At 44.8% G+C, this 23,511-nt stretch overlaps 1 protein-coding gene across 3 annotated transcripts in view; it reads right to left on the bottom strand.

The window, feature by feature from the left end:
* Positions 1 to 23,511, bottom strand: part of LOC111153567 (dedicator of cytokinesis 8) — a 178,860-nt gene that overhangs the window by 21,368 nt on the left and 133,981 nt on the right. For all 3 annotated transcript variants that reach the window (XM_022512673.1, XM_022512674.1, XM_022512675.1), the window contains 12 exons: positions 20,578 to 20,723; positions 18,318 to 18,500; positions 17,813 to 17,945; positions 16,753 to 16,840; positions 12,708 to 12,804; positions 11,235 to 11,369; positions 10,060 to 10,212; positions 8,603 to 8,761; positions 7,799 to 7,899; positions 6,616 to 6,808; positions 1,548 to 1,691; positions 191 to 322 (listed from right to left, as the gene is read on the bottom strand). In XM_022512673.1, coding sequence (XP_022368381.1) covers positions 191 to 322; positions 1,548 to 1,691; positions 6,616 to 6,808; positions 7,799 to 7,899; positions 8,603 to 8,761; positions 10,060 to 10,212; positions 11,235 to 11,369; positions 12,708 to 12,804; positions 16,753 to 16,840; positions 17,813 to 17,945; positions 18,318 to 18,500; positions 20,578 to 20,723 — 1,664 coding nt within the window. The remainder of the gene's footprint in view (positions 1 to 190; positions 323 to 1,547; positions 1,692 to 6,615; positions 6,809 to 7,798; positions 7,900 to 8,602; positions 8,762 to 10,059; positions 10,213 to 11,234; positions 11,370 to 12,707; positions 12,805 to 16,752; positions 16,841 to 17,812; positions 17,946 to 18,317; positions 18,501 to 20,577; positions 20,724 to 23,511) is intronic.

Here is a 23,511-nt window from a genome sequence, read left to right on the forward strand (position 1 = left end):
TTCAGTCTGAAATGTCTGAACTCTTGTGCTCTGCCTATTCCCAGCCCCTGTCCATCGGGTAGGTGAGAACTACGGCAACGCTGTGCTCAAGGCAAATCTCTCGCTAGAGAGGAAGCAGGGCTAAGGGTCTCTGGGACAGGGTCACTGCTGCCAGTTAGGAGGACCTGCTGGCAAGATGCCCCCCAGTTACCTTGCTAATGATGCAGTCAAAAGCCTTCTGTAGCTTGTCGTGGGTGGAGGTCAGCTTCCGGAAGTCTCTGTGTGCTTCCAGGATGGGAATGACCAGCTTGTAGACCTCATTGACCGTCTCATACAAACCTCCCTTGGAGAGAGAAGAAAATCAACAAGGATTTAATGCAGTGGAAAGTTAAGAAGAGCATCCAGTGTTCGTTACGTGCTGGAGAATGGATTAGTCATGGGCACGACAATATTTTACAGAGCAGGAGTGATGTCTGGGCTTCTCTGGGATGGCTGGAGCATGCAAATGGAATTAGACACACACTAAATGGTCCTAAAAATGTGATGATGTTAAGTGGGCTAACGGGTTTCCAGGTAATAACAACAGATAGATTGGCAGCAGGGACTAGGAACTACTGAGGAAGACAGTCTCAGACTCATTAAATGTCATCAGGGTCACCCTAAGCCAGATGTTCAATGCATGGCCCAAAAGGAGTTGGTCAGATTCTAACTAATTCAATTTCTTGAATTTTAGGAAAAATGGAAGTATGCTGCCCTTTCTCTGAATCCTGAAATGGAAAGCAGAAAAAAGAAAAGATAGTTAAAATGAAAAAAACACATAGAGATTGTAGGGTAGGGAACTTGGAAATGAAAGGTAGGAAAGAAAGAAAACCATAAGGATGAACATAAAATTGGATCAGCTAAATATAGCGAAGTATTTGATATTTACTTGACTTAAAACTGGGGGAAGGAGTGTGTTTATTAATATGAAAATGGGCAAGAGACTTTCTCCACTGCCCTGAATCTCCCTGACTTAATCTACCTATTTTTTTCTCTTACCAGGAGTGTGTAGACCCAGACTAGGCTAGTGAGGGGAGTCTCAGTGGTTGGCCCTCCCACCGTTCTCTGAGCTGTTGCTGGGTTGCACCAATCCTGATGGCCACCCAGTTGTCAGAAATGCAGATGGTCCATCGGTTTCCTCCCTCCCGTCCCAGTGGCTCCGCCCCAATATTTTTCTCCACCAGAGGGAAAATGAGGGAGTGAGAACATGTCTCTTCATATGTAGTATAACCCTGGGCAAGCCATTTCACCTCTCTGTGGCCTAATTTCCACCCTATTAAATGGGAATAATACAGTGTTTGCTGCTGCCCAGCCAAAGAGCCTGCCAGAAACCAGAATATTGCAGTGATGAAAGGCTTTCTCAGCTCCCTCCAGAACTGATGCAATTTGCATACATCAAAGTCATCTGGGGCCACCCCCTGCCCAGTACAGCCCAGCAGGAGCCGCTCCTGGCTCGGGGTGAAGACTGGCGTTCACAGTGCTAGGAGTTCAGCCCAAGTGGAGGCCCCGGGACCCTTGTGAATACTGACTGTGCTGAAGAGCTCAGCTGCGTGCTCCAGGAGGCCCACCAGGCCGCTCTCGGTGAAGTACCGGCCCGAGCACACACCGTCCTCATCAGGTGACAAGGTGTCGTCAGAGACCGCGGACTCCTCCAGCACGTTGGAAGAAATGTTCTGAAAGAGATCCCAGTATAAGCCCAGGAAACAGGGGAACCGGACTAACAAAGGTACCAGAGGAACCCAAGGTGGGGCACTGAGCCAGCCCACGTTCAAAGATCCTCATAGAGCCTGTGGTTATAGAATGTCTCTAATTCCACCCACCAGATATCCTGGCTGCCATTTATTTTTGAACGGATACACTGAGCAACTGGTCTTCAAAACTTAGAATTTTCTTTTTGACCTTGAGGACATACATAAAGGATGAAGTAACAACAATTGAGTTACAGTCATGAAACAACCCCAGCGGGAGTCCTGGTTTTTAAGAGGTGAAGACCAACTATCAGCTAACGAGACTCCTCATTTCATAGCCCAGAGAACCCTGGAGGCGCCTTGCTCCTAACTTGACTTTCAGGTGAACAGCCATATTATATGATAATAGCCAGTGAGAATGTCCTCTTGGGGGCCATGTTGATAGCAATACAGTAATTACTGTTGTTGTCTCTCATTTTGTTCTTTCTTTCAAGCGTTTCCTTTACACAAACCATAGAGTTTATAGTCTCTAGCAGAGAGTGCAGTAACCAGGGCCCGGACTAGGGTGAACCTAGTGAGAAACTGAGGGCACAATCTTTAGAGAGGCATTCAATCTCAGGGTCCATCCATCTCAGTAAGTGATGACTCTGAACTTGCCTGACCCTAGGAGTGAGCGCTTCCTTATATTCTGCCCCTTAGGCACCTCTTGCCTCACCCCAGCTCTGGCCCTTGCAGTGACTTTCATACTCTTGACATGTTAAGAGTCTGTTTTCTTCAACCCATCTTACAGCTATGGCAGAAATGCACAGAGAGCATAAAAGCAATGGCACATCTTCCCAGCTTAGAGATTGCAAACTGGTAGCACACAGGCCACTCCTTCCTATTCCTACACTCTTAACAGGCATAACTAATCAATTATAGCACCATTTCCCTTCAAGTTTGGATATACAGTAGATCCCTGAACAACACAGGTTTGAATCGCACAGGTCCACTTATACACATTTTCAAAAATATACTGGACTCTGAAACTAAGGATATACTATATGTTATTTAATTGAATTTAAATAAAATCAAATTTTAAAATATACTGGAAAGATTTTTTGAGATTTGCAATGATTTGAAAAAACTCATAAATCATGTAGTTCAGAAATACTGAAGATATTAAGGAAAAGTTTTTTTCCTTACATAACTTAATTTTCCTTAAATAACTTAAAAGTTATTGTAAGAATATATTATACATTTAGAACACAAAATACAATAAAATCAACTGTTTACGTTACCTCTGTTCAACAGTAGGCTATTAGTAGTTAAGTTTCAGAAGAAATTAAAGTTATCTGTGGATTTTTGACTATGTAGGGAGGGTATGTCCCTGTTCAAAGGTTAATTGTGTTCTCAAAAGTCTTCTCATCATAGCACTGCAGTCAGCCACTATCAACTGACCAGAGTTGGCTTGTGAAGTAAAATCACCTGCCCCCACACCTGGCTAGCAAGATCCAGGGAATCAACCTTAGTAATCAAGTAAAAGCTATCACAGTCCTCTATCTTCACATCCAAGACTCTAACGTAGTTTTAGGACTACAGGAGGCTCTCAGAAGGTCTTGGGGCCAGTCTTTTTTCCAAACCTGGCCTTTCTCTTATGATGTTTCCAAATTGAAAATAATAGAAAGTCCAAGGGATTCAGCTGAAAGAATCTAATAACTCAAGAAGTGAGTACTAGGAGAACTGTATGCAGTTTTCTACCGGTAGAGGAACAGATCTGAAGCAATGGAGCTTTATTAGCTGTAACCAGAGGGAAAGGATTCCGGCAGACTTTCCTGGCCTCAGAATCAGGGAGGAAAATGTCAGCAGTACCTAAGAATGTATCGGTATCTACATTTGCGGGATAAACACTGCAGCCCAGGGCATCGAATTTCGACGATCTCACTGCCTTGGAATTCAGTGGCCTCGAAGTTATTTTCCTTGTACAGATTTATTTATCTCCAGTTTCTAATTCTTTTCCAAAAATTCAATTTTACTGGAGCAGAACGGGGTTGAAAACTGAAGCGCACGGACCCCAGCTCTGGACATCTGCTGCTAACGCTGCCCCGAAGTCCGCCGTCCCCTTGCGGAATCCGGCCTCCGGGGGACCCTCGGCGAGCCCAGGTGAGGACCTCTCCTCCGGCCCAGCCAATCAGAGCAGCCCATTTCTCCGGTCACTGTGATTGGCTTAGGGAGGAGCACATGACCCTGCCAGAGCCAATAAGAGGCACTGAAACGTCCCCAGCAACTGCCAGAAACGAGCCATCCCTCCATTCTCCTGGTCCCCAACCTGGGGAGGCATCCACCTACATACGTCTCAGAGAGCACGGGACGCCAGTGCAGGACAAGGTCGGCGTCAGGGAAAGCTGAGACAGGAAGTGGCGGTAACACAGATCTGAGGACGTGGTCTGGGCCCCCCCTTCCAGTGTGGCAGGGGTGGCTCCAGGCTCGCCTCCCTCCTGCAAGCGGTTAATTCCGTTTCCCGCTAAGGCAGTCGAGGTTTGGGATTCTGTCACCTGCGAGCCTCCATTTCCCAAAAGGTCTGGCATGTCTCATCTGAGAGAAATGGCTCACCTCAGAGGCAACAGCATAATTTGGCTCCTCTTAGGTAGCCGAGAACACCGACCTCACTATGTTCTGTGCATCACGGTGAGCTCACACTTCTCAGCTCCTTCTGCCTCCCCCTCCACCTTCCTGGTCCTCCTGAGCTTCCCACGACCCCAGGTTAGGTCAGATTATAAACTCTCACGACATCTCGTACCTCTTTCTTAACAGCATTTATCATCATTGTAATCGAATAAGGAATAGAGTACTTAGAGGATGTTGCTCTCCGTGGCTAGAAGGTAAAGGTCACGAGGACACAATACGTGCTCAATAAATATAGTCCAGAAGAATAAATGAAGGAGACAGATATATGAAAAATAGAGCTAAAGGCTCTCCGTAGGGACAATGTAGAGTTTTTCTATTGGTTTTAGAATAACTATCCTAGGGGTGCCTGGGTGGCCAGTGGGTTAAAGCCTCTGCCTTTGGCTCAGGTCATGATCCCAGGGTCCGATGAAGTCCTGCATCGGGCTTTCTGCTCAGCAGGGATCCTGCTTCCTCCTCTCTCTCTCTGCCTGCCTCTGCGTACTTGTGATCTGCCTGTCAAATAAATAAAATCTTAAAAAAAAAAAAAAGAATAACTATCTTATCTCACCTTGGCATGGCTTATGAGCAAATTAAATGAATTCTACACAGAATGAGAATTCTCAAGCTTACAAACATGAGAGTCAACAAGGAAATGCCATTAATACTCAAATGATAAATATCAAATAGAATATAGTAACTGTGAAAAAGGCATAAAAGAGTGATAAGAAATAGTTCAGTTAATGAAGCATGGAAAGAGAAGGATATGATTCAACATTAAGTAAAAAAAAACAAAGATTTTTCTGGGAATTGAAGAGTAGCACTTAAAATATTAATCATTGGTAGTATCAAAGGGCCAAAATAAATGTGATGAAAGAAGCAGATACATCTAAAATGACTTTTGTAACTTTCTTCACTTTTACGCAAATGAAAATCAGATGTGATATTTTTATGCCTTTTGGATAAGAATTTCACTTTTAGCCTTTGAAACACATACTTTCGAATTGAGAAGAGAAGTGATTTGCTGAGGATGAAATATTAGAATAAATATTATTGTTACTGAAAGCTGTAAGAAAGGGAGGATTAATAATAAGAAGCAAACAGGTGTACAGGTGAACAGAGTTCTATCCACCCGCCCCGGCCCAATCCCCGGGGCATCAGTTCCAGTAATTTCTTCCCAAAGCCTGGGGAGGCTACTCTGAACTGTCTTCTCCCTCTGGTTCACATAGCCATCACAAAATTGTGTTGAAGAACAAGACTGAAAAAAAGCCTTTGATAAAATCAGTCATATAGATTCAAAGAAGGATAATACAAGCACTTACACGTGACTGGGAGTCTGGCTTGAAAAAGGCTCTATTTCTGGACTGGACTGTTCATGGTTTCAAGGAGAGTCATTGGTACAGATTCTGTCTCTCTCACAAAAGGACTCATAAAACTTTTATTTTCTCTAAAGACCATATTAAATTACTCAGCAAAAGCTGTCAAAGTGGTCACCAAGCATCCTAGCCAGAGTCCATTTTCAGACCTGGTAGACCACTTCCCTTTGCTAACTGTGGGCAATATTCAACTTATCCTAAGAAAGTGCTGGTTCAGATCCTTTTTGCCCTTCCCAGGTCATTGTGGTTCTTCCTTGCTTTGGGATGATGAAATGTGGGACGCTACAGAGTTGGGGCATATGATCAAAGGAATGGGTCATCCGGGAAATCATTTCTCTAGTGTCTGGAAAATACTTTCCCAGGTGTCAGTGTCCTGTGCCAACTCCAAGTCTTTGGGAAGGAGTTTAAGTGACCTTAGAAAAATTGCTCTCTCAGTTGTGTTATTCATAAAGTAGGAGTCATAGTACCTTGCCTATCTGCCTGAAGACAGAAGGTCAAATGAAATCATGGATCTGAGTGTTTGGGAATGCCTAGAGTGCCTATCAACTCTACATGTATTGTAAATAATTTTTTTAAAAAACCCACAATAGTAAAGCAATTAGAAGAGGCAAATATAATACACTAAAGGAGATATCTTTCAACCTTGGCAGTCCTGAAATTTGAGGCCAGATAATTCTTGGTGGTGGTTGCTGATACGCATTGTAGAATGGTCGGCGGGGTCTCTGGATTATATGTGTCAGGGGTCAGTGTCCCACTCCCCCACCCCACCCTGAGCTGTAACAACCCAGAAATGTCTCCGGAGATCATCTAATGCCTTCTGGGGTGGGACGCAAGCCTGCCCCTCTGTTGAGAGTCACCGCCCTCCAAGAAAAGCTGTGTCTGCCCCCCACCTGAAAGGTGACACTGCCCACGGGCAGGTAGCTGTGGTCCTCCAGCATGCTCAGGTACTCGGCCACCAAGGCAGCCGCGTGCACCAGGCACATGGCGGCCTCCGTGTAGCATTTCTTCTTGGTGTGTTTCTCCGCCATGTTCTGGAGCCAGGTCAGCCGCAGATCAGGAGACGTCTGGTAACTCTTGGCAATTCTGAGGAGAGATTGAGAACGTTTCAAGGACAGCTGATTCATGACACTGTTTTTCTGCTGTGGATGGCCACTTTCCTCCCCGCCAAGAATCCCTCCCCACATCTGCCCTTTCCCCACCTGTTCAGAAAATGAGAGAAAAAGCAAACATTTGTCAGTCCAGTTGTTTTTCCGTCCACAGGTAGGATGTGCTGGACCTCGAGAAATAGCATTTACTTCAAGTTTCATGGGGAAGAAAAAGGCCCAATCAAATGAGGTCTGTCTTAATGGATCTCTACCAATTTTCTTCCTTTTCTTTCCTTTCTCTCAGAATAATAACAAGACAAAAGTACAACCCATCTATGACATCACATCAGAATCAATTTATTTCTCTAAGTAGTTTCTCCTGAACGTGGAGCATAAAGATAAAGTTTCAAACTATTAAGTAAAATATGAATTCTACTTAAATGGTACATGTATATTTGAATATAACTGGAAAAAATATAGGAAATAATTCACATGATAACAGATAGTTCTTTTATCTCATTCTACGATAAGCAGAGGATAGTATTGTAAAAGATACCTCAGTTGAAATTAGGGGGATATTTCTAAAATTATAATTTTTTAAGGTTTTATTTATTTATTTGAGAGAGAGAGAGGATGAGAGAGAGAGAATGACCATGAGAAGGGGGAGGGTCAGAGGGAGAAGCAGACTCCCTGCCAAGCAGGGAGCCCAATGCAGGACTCGATCCTGGGACTCCAGGATCATGACCTGAGCCGAAGGCAGTCGCTTAACCAACTGAGCCACCGAGGCACCCCAGGGGGATATTTCTAAAAAGGTGTGCATGAATCAACCCACCATGAATGATTACTTTCTACTAATTTCTCTTTATGCTTTTGGATGTCATCCAAATCACTGTACCCACACAGCTTATAATAATCACACTAACAAGACCTCCAAGTGACAAACTCTAGGCCCTCAGCTGACGGCCTTGATTTGGTCAGAAAAGTGTACCTGTACATGAGATCCATCAGCATCTCGGGATCTTCCTGGAACTCCCTCATTTTCACCGTGTCGTATAAGATGCTGTTCAAATTGCACAGAAGTTCCTCCACCTGCAAAAAGAAGTGAACGGCTCTAAATAGTCCTGGCTTTGTCACCCACGGTGACAAGCTGGGGCTGCGTTGGAAGGGCACCAGCCAGCCATGGGCGGGCTTCTCGGTGGGAGCAGAACTCGCAGGTGGAGGGGAGCCGGGAGGGGTCGTCCATGGCCTTCACTTTTGCAGGTCCCTGTGCTTCAGAGGCCCAGATGTGAGTTGGCCCTTGGGATCCATGATTTAGCCCTGAATCCTTATACTATCTTCCCTCTTTTTGTTTAAAGTAACTTGAGCTAGTTTTGGTTATTTGCCACCTAAAAGAGCCTCCAGCTGTACTCTGGAACATCAGGGGTCTTTACACCAATAGGAGGCAGCTTAGGGCTTCTGCTTACACTATATGTGTGTGTGTGTGTGTGTGTGTGTGTGTGTGTATATATGTAATATAATAAATAATATATGATAATATATGATACAGTAATATATATGATGTGATATACATGATATATAATATAGTGTGGTATATATTAAATACAAGAGAGTGTGCTATATATTAAATACATGTGTATACATAATAGTTGTATATTTTATGTATAACAGGTTACATAATTACATATTATATGTGTTACATAAATTCACAGTATACACACACACACATATATACTCAAGTTTATATGGCTGATCCCAAACCTGTGTGTGAGATAAGGCACGCTCTTCAGCTTACCTGGGTCGGGAAAGGAGTGGCCTGCATGGCCGTGTCCTCTTCTGCGTAGGCCAAGATCGTCCTCAAGGATCTTCTCAGGTACTCCTCATTAAAGTCTGGTGCTTTGCCCACCAAAGATGCCAGAGACATGGTTACCTGCATCTTTACTCTTGCAAAGTTCTGCATCAGGAAGAGGAGAAGAAGGAACCAATAAGAGGCACTTGGCCTGCAGATAAGGGAAGGCAGGCGCGCCAGACACCCGGGACTCCCCAACGTTTTTTTGCTCCGTCTCCACCGTTTCCTTTTCTCTCAATGAAATGTGAGCTCTGCTTTGCACGAGATTCATATCATTGTTTAAATGGTTTAAATGGATATTGCTCTGACATAAATCCGTCAGCAGCCTTTAAATTTTCATGGAGGACTGGATGGCCTCCATGCTGCAAGGCTGGGAGGTTGCTGCAAAGTTGGGTCTCAAAAATGGATCCTTTTGTACCAAGATTCCTCTTCTTGGGACATGACTTAAACCGGAAAAAGGAACAGTATCTCCATGGCCACATTTTCTGAGATTCTGGACCCTGGACAGGCAGTGAGTTTCTGTTTCTCCTTCCCTTCTAGCCCTATAGAAAAATATGGTTATCCTGCAGACCCCAAGAAAATGTCCTAAATATTTTCAATAATTATGTCTCACATGATGAGGATCCTATCTTTTTCCCATGGGCCAATTTATCTTTTAAGATCTCTTGGGGATGCTCATTAACATGACCACAAATGTAAATAATCTAGATAAACTAAAATCTAGATAAATCTAAATAAACGAAGATCTAGAAAAACTAAAGCAAAGGTTAACACTTCTGCAATAAAGCATAAATCCAAAGGCTGCAAAGCTTCAGTTAAAACTCAGGGGCAGATGACGCTGAACATTCAAATTCTCACCCACAGGTCACACTGGTCCCGTGCCATCAGATTTTGGAAATAAGAGAAACGCTGCGGAATTCTTAGCCTGCCTGGTGTATTTTTCCCCACAGAGGACAACTTTTTTTTTTTTTTTTTTTTTTTGACAGATCACAAGTAGGCAGAGAGGCAGGCAGAGAGAGACAGGAGGAGGAGGCAGGCTCCCTGCTGAGCAGAGAGCCCGATGCGGGACTCGATCCCAGGACCCTGAGATCATGACCTGAGCCGAAGGCAGAGGCTTTAACCACTGAGCCACCCAGGCGCCCCAGAGGACAACTTTTAATCTACCTATATTCACTCGGCTGTCCTTGAAACACACAGATGGAAACCACTGCCTTCACCAGTCTCCATCTTCACTTCTGGTTGCAAACTCAAAAGCTGCTATCCATCTACGTCGTCAACCGTCTCCCCATCATATGCAACCGAAGGAAATGGTGATCCCACAAACTTTCCCTCAACCAATGTTTGCACTGACTTTGGGCCACTTGCACTGATTCTGGGTCCCCCCCACTGGTGGGAGCTCTTACACTGGTGGCTCCAAAGCTGAACCTCATGAGCAGGTAGAGGGTGGCACAGGCTTGGCTCCGGGTGACGTCCATGCTGCTGCTGCAGTGGTGTAAGACTCGCTGGCACAGGTCCGCACACTGTTCCACCTCCTCCTCAAACAGCAAATCCCCGAACTAGGAGAGACACAGAAGCCATGAGGCAGCCCTTGGCCCCTTTGTATTTTGTCTGGACTGGATGCCTGCTGAAATAGGCAATGTCTGCTGGGACAAGCAGAGAGGCTAGAAGAATTCATGCATTGCTCCATAAAGAGAATGAGCTCCTTGAGTCCGAAGAAGAATGCAAGCCACAGAGTCCACCTAAGATTTAATTATGAACCACACAACTAAGATCAGGGCTGTGTAATTCACCGCAATTTTATCCAGGCTACATGTACCGGCAAAGTCACCTCTATACAGTAATGACCTACGTTTCCTGAGCCCCCAGGAAAGGACTGGTGACTAAGAAAGAGAAAATCATCCTGAGAAGGGAGAGCAGAAGAATCCTACTTTCTAAATGTAACTGATCCCAGGGTTCCTGGCTGGCTCAGTTGGAAAAGCATGCTACTCTTAATCTCGGGGTCATGAGTTTGAGCTCCTGCTGGGTGTAGAGATCACTTAAATAAATAAACTTAAAACAAAATGTAAAAGATTCCATTAAGCAGGTACCAACTGGGAGTTTTCCAATCCAGGGGGAGAAAGTAGACTGCATTAGACCACTTGATGTCAGGAAAATCTATATTCTTCAGGCTATGAAAAATTTACTTCTAAATCTTCTCTCATTTTACGACAAGACACTCTGGAAGACCTACTGATGGGCGTTCGCATTTAGGACGGTAATCTCACCCAGATGCGGTACTGGAAAGGGTGAAAGGTAAGGGTGTGAGGTTGCATTTGCTCTCCTGTCTCCAGTGAGTGGCCATGTCAAATGCCTATAGTTCTGCCCACATTTTAAGTGGGAGACCCACTGACTCTCTCCTGGTGACTTCTCAAAAAATCAGGGCATTCGCTTTATTCTTAGAGAGGCTTAAAACCTTTACCTTGATGTCACTTAATACCATGCTGTGTGGGTTTGGGGACACCTGAGAGGAGAATGTGTGAAATCAGGTGAAACTCTCAGCTCTTAATTAGGAATAAGAAAACAAGCATCCCGTGTTTACCTTGGCAATGAGAGCCCGGAGTGTCGCAAAGCAGTGAGTCAGGTAGGTGGTGCTCTGATCGCAGCTCAGAGAATTCACCAGCACCCTGAGAACGCCTCCCAGCAGGCTGTCTTTACAGTCCAGAGCCGAACTTGCCTGGGGGGAACAGAAGAACAGCATCACTGAATCCCTGAGTGGACGGGTGTAGACACAAGTGGGCCCTCTTGACAATGAGCACAGCGATGCTGACATCCCATCTCTTGGTCTAAGATCTTCAGGGTTTGGCCACCACACACATACATCATCCATTACCATTACAGCTGAAGACCTATATCCAAATGACTTTACTCTAAAACTCCCAAATGATTTGGGATTTATGCCCAGTTCAGGGCTGCTACACTACGTTATGAGGCACACCTCCCCTCCATCCCAGACAATAGCTCTTGGAATGTTCTTCCTTTATATAGAAGGCACAGCTTTCCTTGTGGGCTTCAAAGCACAACTGTGGGCTTCCCAGTACAAAAGGGGCTGCTTGATGGCAGCAGTGTTTCCAAATAGAACAGCGAGACTAATCCCACTGAAGATAATGACAGATAAGTGCCATTTCTTTGGGGAAAAAAAAATCACTGTGAGGACTGGTAAGTGTATAGCAATCAGAGCAGTGATGGATAGAGATATAATCAATATGAGGCCAAGTGTTTAAGATATCAAAGACACCACATACTTTTTGTCTTTGTTTCTGTAACAATTACTTTGATTTTAGACCACGTAAAAGTAGGATAACTAAGGTTTCCCTGGGTTTCAACAATATTTCTTTTTCTAGTTCCCAAAAGCATCACTGGATCTACCCGAATAAATGATTTCTCACTGGAAACCTGGTGGGACTCATTTCTCAAGTCCACCAAAACCCCATTATCCCCTAGACTTCTTGGGAATTTTTGGAAACACTCACTTAGCATATAAAATTGTCTTACTGCAACGTTCATAGTGACACTATGCTTTTCTGCAGTGGGGATGGCAAATTCATGGTACAAGTGATTTTCCTTCCCCAATTGGGGTCCAAAGTAGACCTCATTATTCAGACCCAGCACCTCTGCCACTGGTCCAGTCATAATCTTAGCTCCCATACGAGATGTCAACCTTAATTCAACTGGGGTTGTCCCATCAAAAAACAAAAACAAACAAACAAACCACCTTAGCTCTCATCCCTATTCTAGATCATCAGCTACAAGCCCCCATCTGTGTTATACGCTTGGTACACACTTGGCATATTTAACTACAGGATCACCTTGTCAACACCCAAGGGAGCAGCGAGTCAAAGAAGCCAGAAGAATGTTGATTATCTCTGGAATTTGTAAGGTGAACAGTATCGTAAATGGTTAAAAAAAAAAAAAAGGCATTTGGGGATCACATTTCTCTCCCAGTTACCTATAAAGGGTTCCTTATTAAATTCCAGTAAACATGTCCAACAGATCAGGTGTGTGTTGTCCTCACCTGGATAATGTTCTCCTGCATATCCAGGATGATTAAGTTTGCTTCTGTAGCCAGATTGCCACTGATCAGGGCTTCTTGATCTAACTCTGCCTTTGTTCTAAGAAAAAAAAAAAAAAAAGGTCAAATTAAAGAGCCTATCAAAGCCGGCTGAGTTCCAGTGATGGCAATCTGTGCACCAAGGCGTAAAGAAATATGCTGAATAGTCCATCGTGAAATGAAAACAGAGGAGGCGGCCACAGGGCACCAGAGAGTGCAAGGCGCTTTCTGAGATCAGTGCCTGGTGAAAACCATTTTTTAGGTCAAGTCTCCAGGTTATCTGCAGCCCTACTACTATGAATAATGATGACAGAGAAATAGCAAAATGGGGAGGAAAGCAATTACTGGTGGCTACTAGCCACCAGGTGAGTCAATCCGATGCTGGTGAAGCCTCGGGCCATTCCTGGGTTTCTTGCATGAGAACCAGCTCTAGATCCGAGTCAAGGGAAGCCTGTGGCACAGGCCAGAGGGAGCGGGGCAGGGTGTGATCTGAGCTGCTCAGACAGCAACAGCGCTGGATGAAGAAAGCTGGTGCTTCTGAACGGGGGCAGGCAAGAGTCAGGCTCTTGACGTCCCAAAGACCACCTTGGGGGGTTGCTTGGTCAAGTGCGGACCTTTTGTTTTTTCCCCAGTGGGCAGCAAGGTGGTACTCCTGCGGGACAGCAGGTTCATCTGACATCCCGGTGGGTGTTACCACCCACGAGGGAATGGTAGGGAACAGGAAATTGCCTGGCGCTGCTTCTCCTCGAGGTTTCCGTCTTGAGGAAACAGAACATTTCAGGCACTATTCAATGATTCCTATAAGATCTAAGTGATGCTGGGAAGGGATATCTTGTAACATCTAAATTTAGTGGCCAGAAAAGGGAAGTGTGAAGATGTCATTTCCCCAAGATGCCCCAGAGGCTAAAATGTCACCCCAGAGGTTGGGGCGTCAGGATGTGAGCCCACAAGTCTTGACCAGGACCAGCACCTCGTTGTTCCTGAGTCCCCTTCACCCAACTGTGAGAGCTCTGCCACTGCTTATTCCCTGCTGAGGGCTCAGAATAAATATTTCCTTGTGTTTTAAATGTTTTCAAGCCAGGGCGCCTTGGGGGCTCGGTTGGTTGAGCGTCTGCCTTTGGCTCAGGGCATGATCTCGGGGTTCTGGGATCGAGTCCCGCATTGGGCTCCCTGCTTGGCGGGGAGCCTGCTTCTCCCTCTCCACCTGTTTGTGCTCTCTCTCTTTCTCTGACAAATAAACAAATAACATCTTTAAAATTTTCAAGCTTAGGACAGGGTCTTGGGTCCCAAGGGGCTCTACGTTGTTTTTCATTCTGCAAGTGATAATATTTGCATAAGAAAAGTGAAATATAGAAGCTATTTTTTAAAAAATGTATTGGTAGATTTAGGTTTTAAGCAGGGCGATGCGACAGAAATGTAATGAAGAAAACAAATGTCATTCTCCATTTTGCAGTAGCCACACTAAAGAAAGCAAAAAGAAACAGGTGAAAGTAACAGAAAATATTTTTTTGACCCAATACAGAAAAAGAACTGTCCATGTGTAATCACTATGAAAATTACTAATGAGACCTTTTCCAGTTCTTCACTGGTGCTAAATCATCAAAATCTTGCCTGTATGTTTTACTTATAGCACTAATGAGGCTACTCTATGGGACAAAGCAGACCTAGATCTGGTTTTCATTTTTGTTGTCAAAGTTTTTCAATTGTGGTAAAATACACATAACATAAAATTTCCCATCTGAATCTTTTTAAGTGTACTGTTCAGTGGTATTAAGCACATTTGTATTTTCTTGCAACTCTCATTGCCACTTATCTAGTTTTTAGAAAGCCTACCACCCAGTCCTTTAAGACGCTGGTTCTAAAATTGGACTGGACAGCAGAATCGCCCAGAGAGTTTTACCGAACACTGACTTCTGGGTCCTACTGTGGGAGGTTCTGAATACATTGTTCTGGGGTCCATCTGGACCCGGGCAGCTTTAAAATCTCTCCTGGTGATTCTAACCTATAGTCCTGTTGAAAATGACTGCTCTAAACAGACCCAAAATAATTGAAAAATGATCTGGAAGAAAAAGGTGAAAGACCCCACTATTATAATTATGAAAAGTTTTTCAAATAGCTAACTCTCACTATGGTTTCTCTAGAAAAAGAAAAGAAAACAAAAACAAAAACAAAAACAAAAAACCCAAAACCCACATCACCCTGACTGGGGAGTGCTCGGGAGGTACTGCACGGAAAGGCTCAGTGTGGTGTTCTTTCTTTTTTTTTTTTTTTTTTAAGATTTTTTTTTTAATTTCTTTATTTGACAGACAGAGATCACAAGTAGGCAGAGAGGCAGGCAGAGAGAGAGAGAGAGGAGGAAGCAGGCTCCCTGCGGAGCAGAGAGCCTGATCCAAGGACCCTGGGATCATGACCTGAGCTGAAGGCAGAGGCTTTAACCCACTGAGCCACCAGGGCACCCCTGTGTGGTGTTATTTCTGCAAGCAAAAGGGAAAAGTTTCCCCAAACCTCAGTTTATGCAGCCCGGGTCAAACATGTCTTGTTAGGCTCCTCTCCTAATCTCAGCAAGTAAACGGCCCAACCCCCGAAGTGGTTCTATAGCACAGAACTCCACATGCACTTCTTTCATTTTGTTTTTGGGGGATGAAAGAGGGGGTGCGTGACCTGAACTAGAACATATAGATTCTCAGAACCGAGCATCTTAAAAATCAGTTGAGGCAATGAGGCCCCTATCTTCCCCCAAAAAACAAAACAAGAGAAATGCACGTGGAGTTCTGTGCGCCAACAATAAAATACCACAGCAAATGGATATTAATAACCAGAGCAACAACGGGGCCTTCTCAGCAACGTCTGCGATAGACACGTGTTTATCTCCTTCATGTTTTAAAATAAACTTGACTCTTAAAAGTCCCAGAAGCGGACTAGAATTATCCATTCTTGTGATGACAACAAAGAGTAACCATATTTACTGATGAAACAGCACTGTTATTCAAGTCGGGCTCCAACCCCACACCCCGTGATGGGGGCTTCGTACCCTGTGGAGATGTGCTACCTATCCTTTGTGTGTCGAGTGTGTGGGGCGGGGCCTTGAACCATGTAATGTTCTGCTCAGTGAACCCTGAGATTCATCCGGCTACCTGCTGCAAAGAGGAACAGCACAGGTGAGCTCTCTTCAACACACATAGTGGCACGTCTTATATATTCAAATTCTTACACATGTTTATCTCAGACATTGCAATCCAAGCAGCAGGATTTCTTTCATTTTTTATATTTTTTGCTGATAATAGCATACATTATCTTATGTATATGTTATATATAGTGTATGTGTGTGTATAGAGAGAGAACCATACACACACCCATTGTAGGAGATACAGCAAAGTATAAAGAAGAAAACATAGATAACCTTAACATCCAAAGAGAAGGACCCAAGGAAAACCGCTGTTAATATTTTGGTAAATTTCCTGCCAGTCTTAAAATGTATTTACCCTAAGCAGCTGGAGATTTAAGATTCTATTCCAAAATCAAGTGTCTGTCCTATTCTTCCAACCTTACATCATAAGCATGTCCTATGTCATGCAATTTTAATACCAACCTAATATTTCTCTACAAAGTTCCCTATTCTCGAGCATTTAGAATGTTTCCATTTTTAAAGTATTGAGCGATACTGATGTAAATATGTGTGACCACACATTTTGCACACTATGAATTCAAACTATGTGGTCTCGGGTTCCCTGTCCTGTCCCCTCCAGCAGCTCCGGTCAGGCTATCTGACATCGCTAAACACTCGTTTTCTTTAACTACTTAGCAGTGCAGTCAAGTTTTCAGAGCTGTGACTCATAGCTCCTTATACCTTCGATCTTCCTGGGTGCCCGGACAGAGTGAATTTACACAGGTAACGATGTTTCCTTTCCTTACCCTTGGAAGGATACAGTTGTTTTGGTAATACAAGTAGCCTGGGGAAAAGGGTTTTAGATTTTAGGTAAAAGTAGCACAAAGCTGCTGAGTGACGCACTTATCTTGTTTCTCATTAGCTTGCCGCCAATGTGTCTGCTCCTTCCTCCATCTCAAATTTTCACTGAGGCCTGGAAATCGGTCATTCCCTAGGAGTTAAGAAATGCATGAGAGGAATGTGATTAGCATGAAACCCTCCAAGATAACCAGAAGTTCCGTAACCCGCTCGGTGGAGAGGACTCAGCACCGTGCCTCTGGCTAATGAGAGCCCGTGCTGGACACTGGGTGGGGGGCAGTGGCAGCGGGGCAGGGAGACAGGGCTGCCTGGGACCCGGCCGCCTGCACTTTGACGGACAGCCTACCGTTTTAGAACCCTTGCCTTTCTGGAGAGGGGGTGAGCATATGTGCCCTGAACAGAGGGTCCCAGTGAATTTGGGGTTCTCAATGAATTACTGAAGAGGAGAGTGTGGGGAGGGTGCCCCCTCCCCAGCACTATAAGAGCTGAGCTTCTCCCAAGTTCCTGGCCACTGTGTCCCATCACATGGAACGAGCTGTCACCCTGTGTAACTTGGAGCACGGTGACTAAGACGGAGCATGCCTGAGCACCTCTCTCTACCATATAGCAGCGAGGTCAGCCTTGATGAGATCATTCCTGGTGGGCCTGGAACACTCAGACACCCCTGTGGCTGGGGGGGGAGGTGGGGTGTCGGTTGTGTTCTAGAAATGCCCTGAATGATCTGGGGAGACAATTTTGGAATCAGTATTATCCAGTGTCTTGACCATGCTTCACAAAGATGAGTCAAATGCCCCGGGAGAGGCTTTGACCTTGAGAGCGACCACATTCCATCTATCCTGTGACTCATGTCCTTGGAGGTGACCTGTACCACCGACAAGTCTTAAACAGAAGATGCATTTGGGGACATTTCCAGGGTTCCTGTGACCTTAGGATAGCAGCCTTCCCTTGCAAGCACAGAGCAGGCACAGAATCCAGGAACCGGTTTGCCTTCATTACCCTGACATCTTAGGAAAGTGAGTAGGTCTACTTGCGTTTAAGGATGCTTCCCTTCACCAAGGGTGTAAAACCCGCTGATGGGAAGCAGGGAAGGGCAAGGCCAACGTACCGGGAGCACGGCAGCGCCGCATCATCTCCCCGCGGGCCCCTTCCCCGCGGAGCAAAGCCTCTTCCAGCCTGGCCTTGACGTCCCTTGACTTCTGCAGGACTTGGGTACTGACTTTGTCAGAACTCTGTTTTCCCTGGACAGGACAGAGGCAGAAGGATGTTTAGTGTGGTGAGATCTCTGTCTGTGGGGAGAATCCTCAAAACACAACATACTCTGCGGTGAACGGCTGCCAGTTTGGACATGTGCCCCCAAGGAGAGGCTGCTCAGGGGGTCCCGTGGCTCAAATCCTGCAAATGAGAATGGGGTTCTCTCTGCAGAAGGCAGAGATCCTTCCCCTGAGAAATGGCCGTACCTAGAACGCCAAGAGGTTATGGATTTTAGTACAGAAGTGAGACCAATAGATGATGCCCCCGTTGTCCCGCAAGCCAAGGGGAACCGTAGTAACGACATTGACCTGAACGTAGGAGCTAAGAGCTGCTGTAAGGCTGAGCCACCTCACGCTCACCTTGTACTCGAAACACGAGACGCAGATGAAAAGGAGATCCAGGATCCTGTTGAGCTGCATGGACGGCAGGTCGGCGATCCACTTCCTGATGAGGCTCTGGTCGGCGTTCTTCATGATCCAGAGGAAACAGATCATGAGGTTGCGGGTCGTGTCGGCGTTCAGCATGTTGTACTGCTTGTAGGGCTGCAGGGAGGCAGAGGGTGAGGTGGATGCAGGGGAAGGAGTAGAGTGACGGGAACCCCAAAGCCTTCGGGGATGCTATGCTCTTTGAACACAGGCATTGCCCTTTGCTCCTGGCTGAGGAACTGTTTCTAGGAACCCGGCCTTTCCTGGGCTATGAAGCTGCCTTCCCTGAGCTGAGGGGCTCAGCGGTGTCTGAGCCAGGCTTTCGGGCCCATCCCGTGGGCTCCCTTCATCTCCAGAGCAGTGTGGTCTGGTGGTCTGTCCTGCCTTGACCAGGGCCCCCCAGTCTCAATGATACAAAGGAGGCCTCCAAACTGCTAAGATTCCAAGTATTTCTCCTTCCAGCTGGACACCGGAGGGCTGAACTTAGGGAAGAGAACAAGACTAGCCAGGATCCAGAAACCTCCTAACTGTGTAGGAATTAACTTCTTTGTCGGAGTCCGGAGGATAATACGAGGGTCACAAAGTGCTCCGCAAAGAAATCAAATCCCTAATTTAGTGCAGTCCTCGGTGCTGGGACTTCCGGGACAATTTATGTTGTCCTGGGGGTTGGGGGTGGGGGCTCAGGCTATTTGCTTGAAGACCCCAGTCCCAAGGGTTCGATTTCGAGTCCCGAGTGCGCTTTCCTTACTCATCCAATCAAGACAAAGACCAGTGTACCGTATCTTTGGTTCACAAGGCAGTGTACTGACACCCAATGGAATGTGAACACCCGTTTCCGAGTATGTGTGAGAAATGTTGGTTTGGGATGCGAATGGTAGAGCTTCTGAAATTAGCTGAGTTTTCCTGAGTATGGTGACAAGAAGCTATGAAAACCTTAGTGATAGGGGGCGCCTGGGTGGTGGCTCATTGGGTTAAAGCCTCTGCCTTGGGCTCAGGTCATGATCCCAGGGTCCTGGAATCGAGCCCCACGTCCCACTTTCTGCTCAGTGGGGAGCCTGCTCCTGCCTGCTTCTCTGCCTACTTGGGATCTCTCTGTCAAATAAATAAATAAATAAAATCTTTTTAAAAAAAAAAACAGAAAACCTTAGTGGTAACTTCCCAGGGAAGATCTTCTAGCTGTGAACTCTGGGCATCTGAGGATGTCCCCTTCAAGCCAAATAACAATGTAAAAGGCACCGACTCCCTTGGCCACTAACTTGGGTACGACGCACATTACTAAGGTGAAGGAGGTCATGAAACACAGCATTTCTCCAACGGCAGGATGATGACGGAGGTCAACTCTCAAATGTCTTTTCTCTTTCTTACATCCCTGCCTTCCAGCCCTCCTGGGGGTGTCCTGGTGGGGGTCAGGGGTTTGCTTAGTGCTGGAGGGAAGAGAGGAAAGCCATCCAGCAGAGAAGCTACTGAGGTCTAGATGCTGCCTTCCCAGGAGAGAACCGAGGGAGTTCTCTGCAGATGTACACCCTATGCTGAGATGCAAAGTTAAATTAAGCTGGATGGGGAGGCAATTTCACCGTCTCCCAAAGGAAGAGTCAGGGCTCCCGAAGGAACAGAGTTGCCAGCTCAAGGAAATCAGACCCTGTGTTCCTGGAGGTGCTGCTCTTTAAGGCCAGAGTCTGTGCAAAAGCCTAGAGCTATCCAACTCTGTTTGGGTTCCCTGGTGACCCAGAAAAGCTGAAGTCTTTTGCCAAAGAAGTACTCACCCCCAGGCAACTGGCCCCTTCAATCATTTTTTTGGAGGCAAACACAGTGTAAATGATAAACATAAAATAAATATCGCTTAGCCTCCCACCCGAGGGAGGCTTGGTTTGATCTTCTTTGTGCTGACCCCAGATAGCCCAAGTTCGCCTCTTTCTGGTGTCTGAACCTTGAACTCAGGCACCACTGCGACTGCCTGGATTTGATTCGTGGACCTACTGCTGCACCCAGGACCATCTGGGACTACACTGCCTCATCTGAGCCATTTCACATCTCAGCCCCAGGCTCCACGCTGATGCCTTTCAGGACTGACCAAAGAGGCAGGAATCTCGCAGCCTGCTCGACTCTGGGTTCCAGTAGGTAAATATAAGAATAAACCCATCGGAAGATGGGACACAGGACAAAAAATAAACTGGAGAAAGGTGCACCAACATACCAAGGAAGAAAGTATGGTTCCACTTGTCTTCGAATTAAAATTGTTTCCGGCGATGGCCAGCGCCACGTTCTGGTTAATTGCACTGGTTCCTTCTTGGTCTTCATCAGAGCCATTGGCACGACTTTTTCCACTACGGGCATCTGCAGCTGTAATGAAAACATCAGTGGCCTTACCATGCCATCCAACAATTGTGCTTCTTGGTATTTAGGCAAGGAGCTGGAAATTTATGCCCACATAAAAATCTGCACATTTCTAATGGGCAAGCTATCCTTCAAGCAAGCAAGTTATCCTTCAGTAGATGAATGGATAAACAAACCGTAGTACGTTCAGACAACGGAGTATTATTCAGCCCTAGAAAGAAATGAGCTATCAAGCCATGAAAAGGCATGGAGGAAGCTTCAGTGACTGCCAGGGCCTGGGGGAGAGAGGAATGATCGGGGAGAGCACAGAGGAATTTTAGGGTAGAGAAACGAGTCTGGTTGATATCATAATTATGGATACATATCATTATATATTTGTCCAAACCCACAGAATTTACAACCCCAAGAGCGAACTCTAATGTAATCATGGACTTTGGGTAATTATGGTCTATTTCTATTGGTTCATCAGTGGTAACCAATGTACTACTTGGTACACTGGGCGGATGCTGACAACAGGAGAGGCTGTGTATACAGGGGGTAGGGTGTGGGCGGCATACAGGAAGTCTCGATACTTTCTGTTCAATTTTGCTGTGAACCTAAAGCTGCTCTTTACAAGTCTTTAAAAAATCTTTGCTGATGAGAAGCCAAAAATCAGTATTTCCTTATGTCTCCTACCCAATGCCCACAGAGGGACTGATACTTATTAGTCACTAAAGTCTGCACAGTAATTAAAAACCTGATGTCAAGTGGGGCACCTGAGTGGCTCCGTTGATTAAGCGTCTGACCCCTGATTTCAGCTCAGATCATGATCTCAGGGTTATGAGACTGATCCACTCATCAGGCTCCTTGCTCAGTGGGGAGTCTGCTTGAGATTCTCTCTCTCTCCCTCTGCCCCTCCCCCTGACAGGTGCACTCTTTTTCTCTCTAAAATAAGTAAATAAATCTTAAAAAAAAATCCCTGTTATTAATTGTACTGCTAAACTGCTACTGTCTCTAGGAAAAAGCAGGCAAATAAAAGAGACAAAATGCTCAGCAAAAGATTCAGCTGGAAATTAATTTTTCAAACTGTAAAAATGAAAATTTTCAAAACTTTCATAACACTTTCCTGTAATATAATATTTTACAATTTTTTTCTAAGTTTTTATTTAAACTCCAGTTAGTGTAATAGTGTAACATGGTGTAATGCTTCAGGTGTGTAATATAACCTTTTTTATTCTATTCATATGTTTTAAATAATGACCAAATAGAAAGGAACCCATAATTACAGAACTAATCTGTTCTTTATAAAATAACAAGCTAATGTCACAAATTCGGCAATAATGTATTAAATTTCAAATGTCTGAAATGTTAATTTATTATCTGTATGTAATATAGATATACCTATGTTTATATGTAGGTCTAGATGTCTGCGAACAAAAAAAGGTCCCACCACTTGAAAGGCTGGTTTTTTACTACCAATGACACACAAAGTTTTTGCTTAAGCAGTTCTTAGAAAAGTGTATTAAAACACTTGCAACTCATTGGTTCGTTAAAACTCATATTTTGTTTTGCTTGTCAACATTGTAAGTATTTGGATCTTCGATTTTTCAGGAAAATTAGATTGCAAACAGTATATCCTTCTGCTAAAATTCTGAAAACAGAACTCAAATATTTTTAGAACTCAGTGTTTTAAAATAATAGCTTATTATTTGGGGTTAAAGGTAGCCGAGTTCTTAAACAAATGGTAAAATGAATAGCCTGTGGCCTTTATGTAAGATCTGATAACATTATCAGATTTGAGGATGCATTCTTACTTCCCCCAAATACCCACAGGGTCAGGGTTATAAAAGACAGAGAGAAGGACATTTGCTTTCATAGCGTTTTATGGTCTCTCATTTCATCCTTTTCACAACCCTAAGATGTAGACATTGTTACCACATTTTTACAGTTGAGGAAAGGCGAGAGAAGGCTCTGAAAGGCTGGGGCATTTTTCAAAGGTCAGGTGTAGCCATAAATGGGCTAGAGTTTGAATTCAGCTGTATCTTTTTAAAAAACTATATCCTTCTTAGTGTTATCAATCTACAGATTCCATATGTAATAGGTAAGCTATATTAGCTCTAATAATAGAATACTTTCACTGTTTTCCCACTTGTCAGCTACATCATGACTATAAAGGTCAAACCCATACATCAAGAAACCACTGAGATTTAAAAGCTCGGGGGCCAAGCGCTGAAAAGCTCTGATCCAAAGGGACTGATTTGGGAAATTCTCATCAACATGGACACACAGGAGAATGTGTGCTAAAGCAGTTTCCTGCTTTGGGAACAAATGAGTCATAGGTCTTTAAATGGAACTTTCTAGAAACTTTCAGCAAAATTCTGGAAATGGTCTGCAGGTCACTGGCTGCGCTCTGGATTATATCCTTAAATCTTGAAGACACCTCTGGGCTCAGTCTGGACTCCAGTCAGGCCCTATCAGAGAATGTTTACCCACTGGGCCAAGCTTGCTTTTGTACATCCCTTGCCCATTTCTGATTCGTCTTTGTTCCCGAACCCACACTGTAATATGTAAATAAACTCAGGAGGTACACAAACTCCTTTAGGACAATTTATCCTTTCCTTTTGCTGAAAAATGAGAGATACTGACTTCCAACTCCAGAATCAGCCTTTTAGGACCAAAGGCAAAATTCCTCTGCCATGGCAGAATTTCCTAATATGGAAGACACCATGATTACCATGATTTTTTTTTTTTTTTCAAGACAGAGTTAGAGTTGGGAAAGCAGAGGAGGAGAGAGAGAGAATCCCAAGCAGGCTCC

Source organism: Enhydra lutris, unplaced genomic scaffold (genome assembly GCF_002288905.1).
Source record: "Enhydra lutris kenyoni isolate GAN:26980312 unplaced genomic scaffold, ASM228890v2 scaffoldscaffold33, whole genome shotgun sequence".
Lineage (NCBI taxonomy): Eukaryota > Metazoa > Chordata > Mammalia > Carnivora > Mustelidae > Enhydra > Enhydra lutris.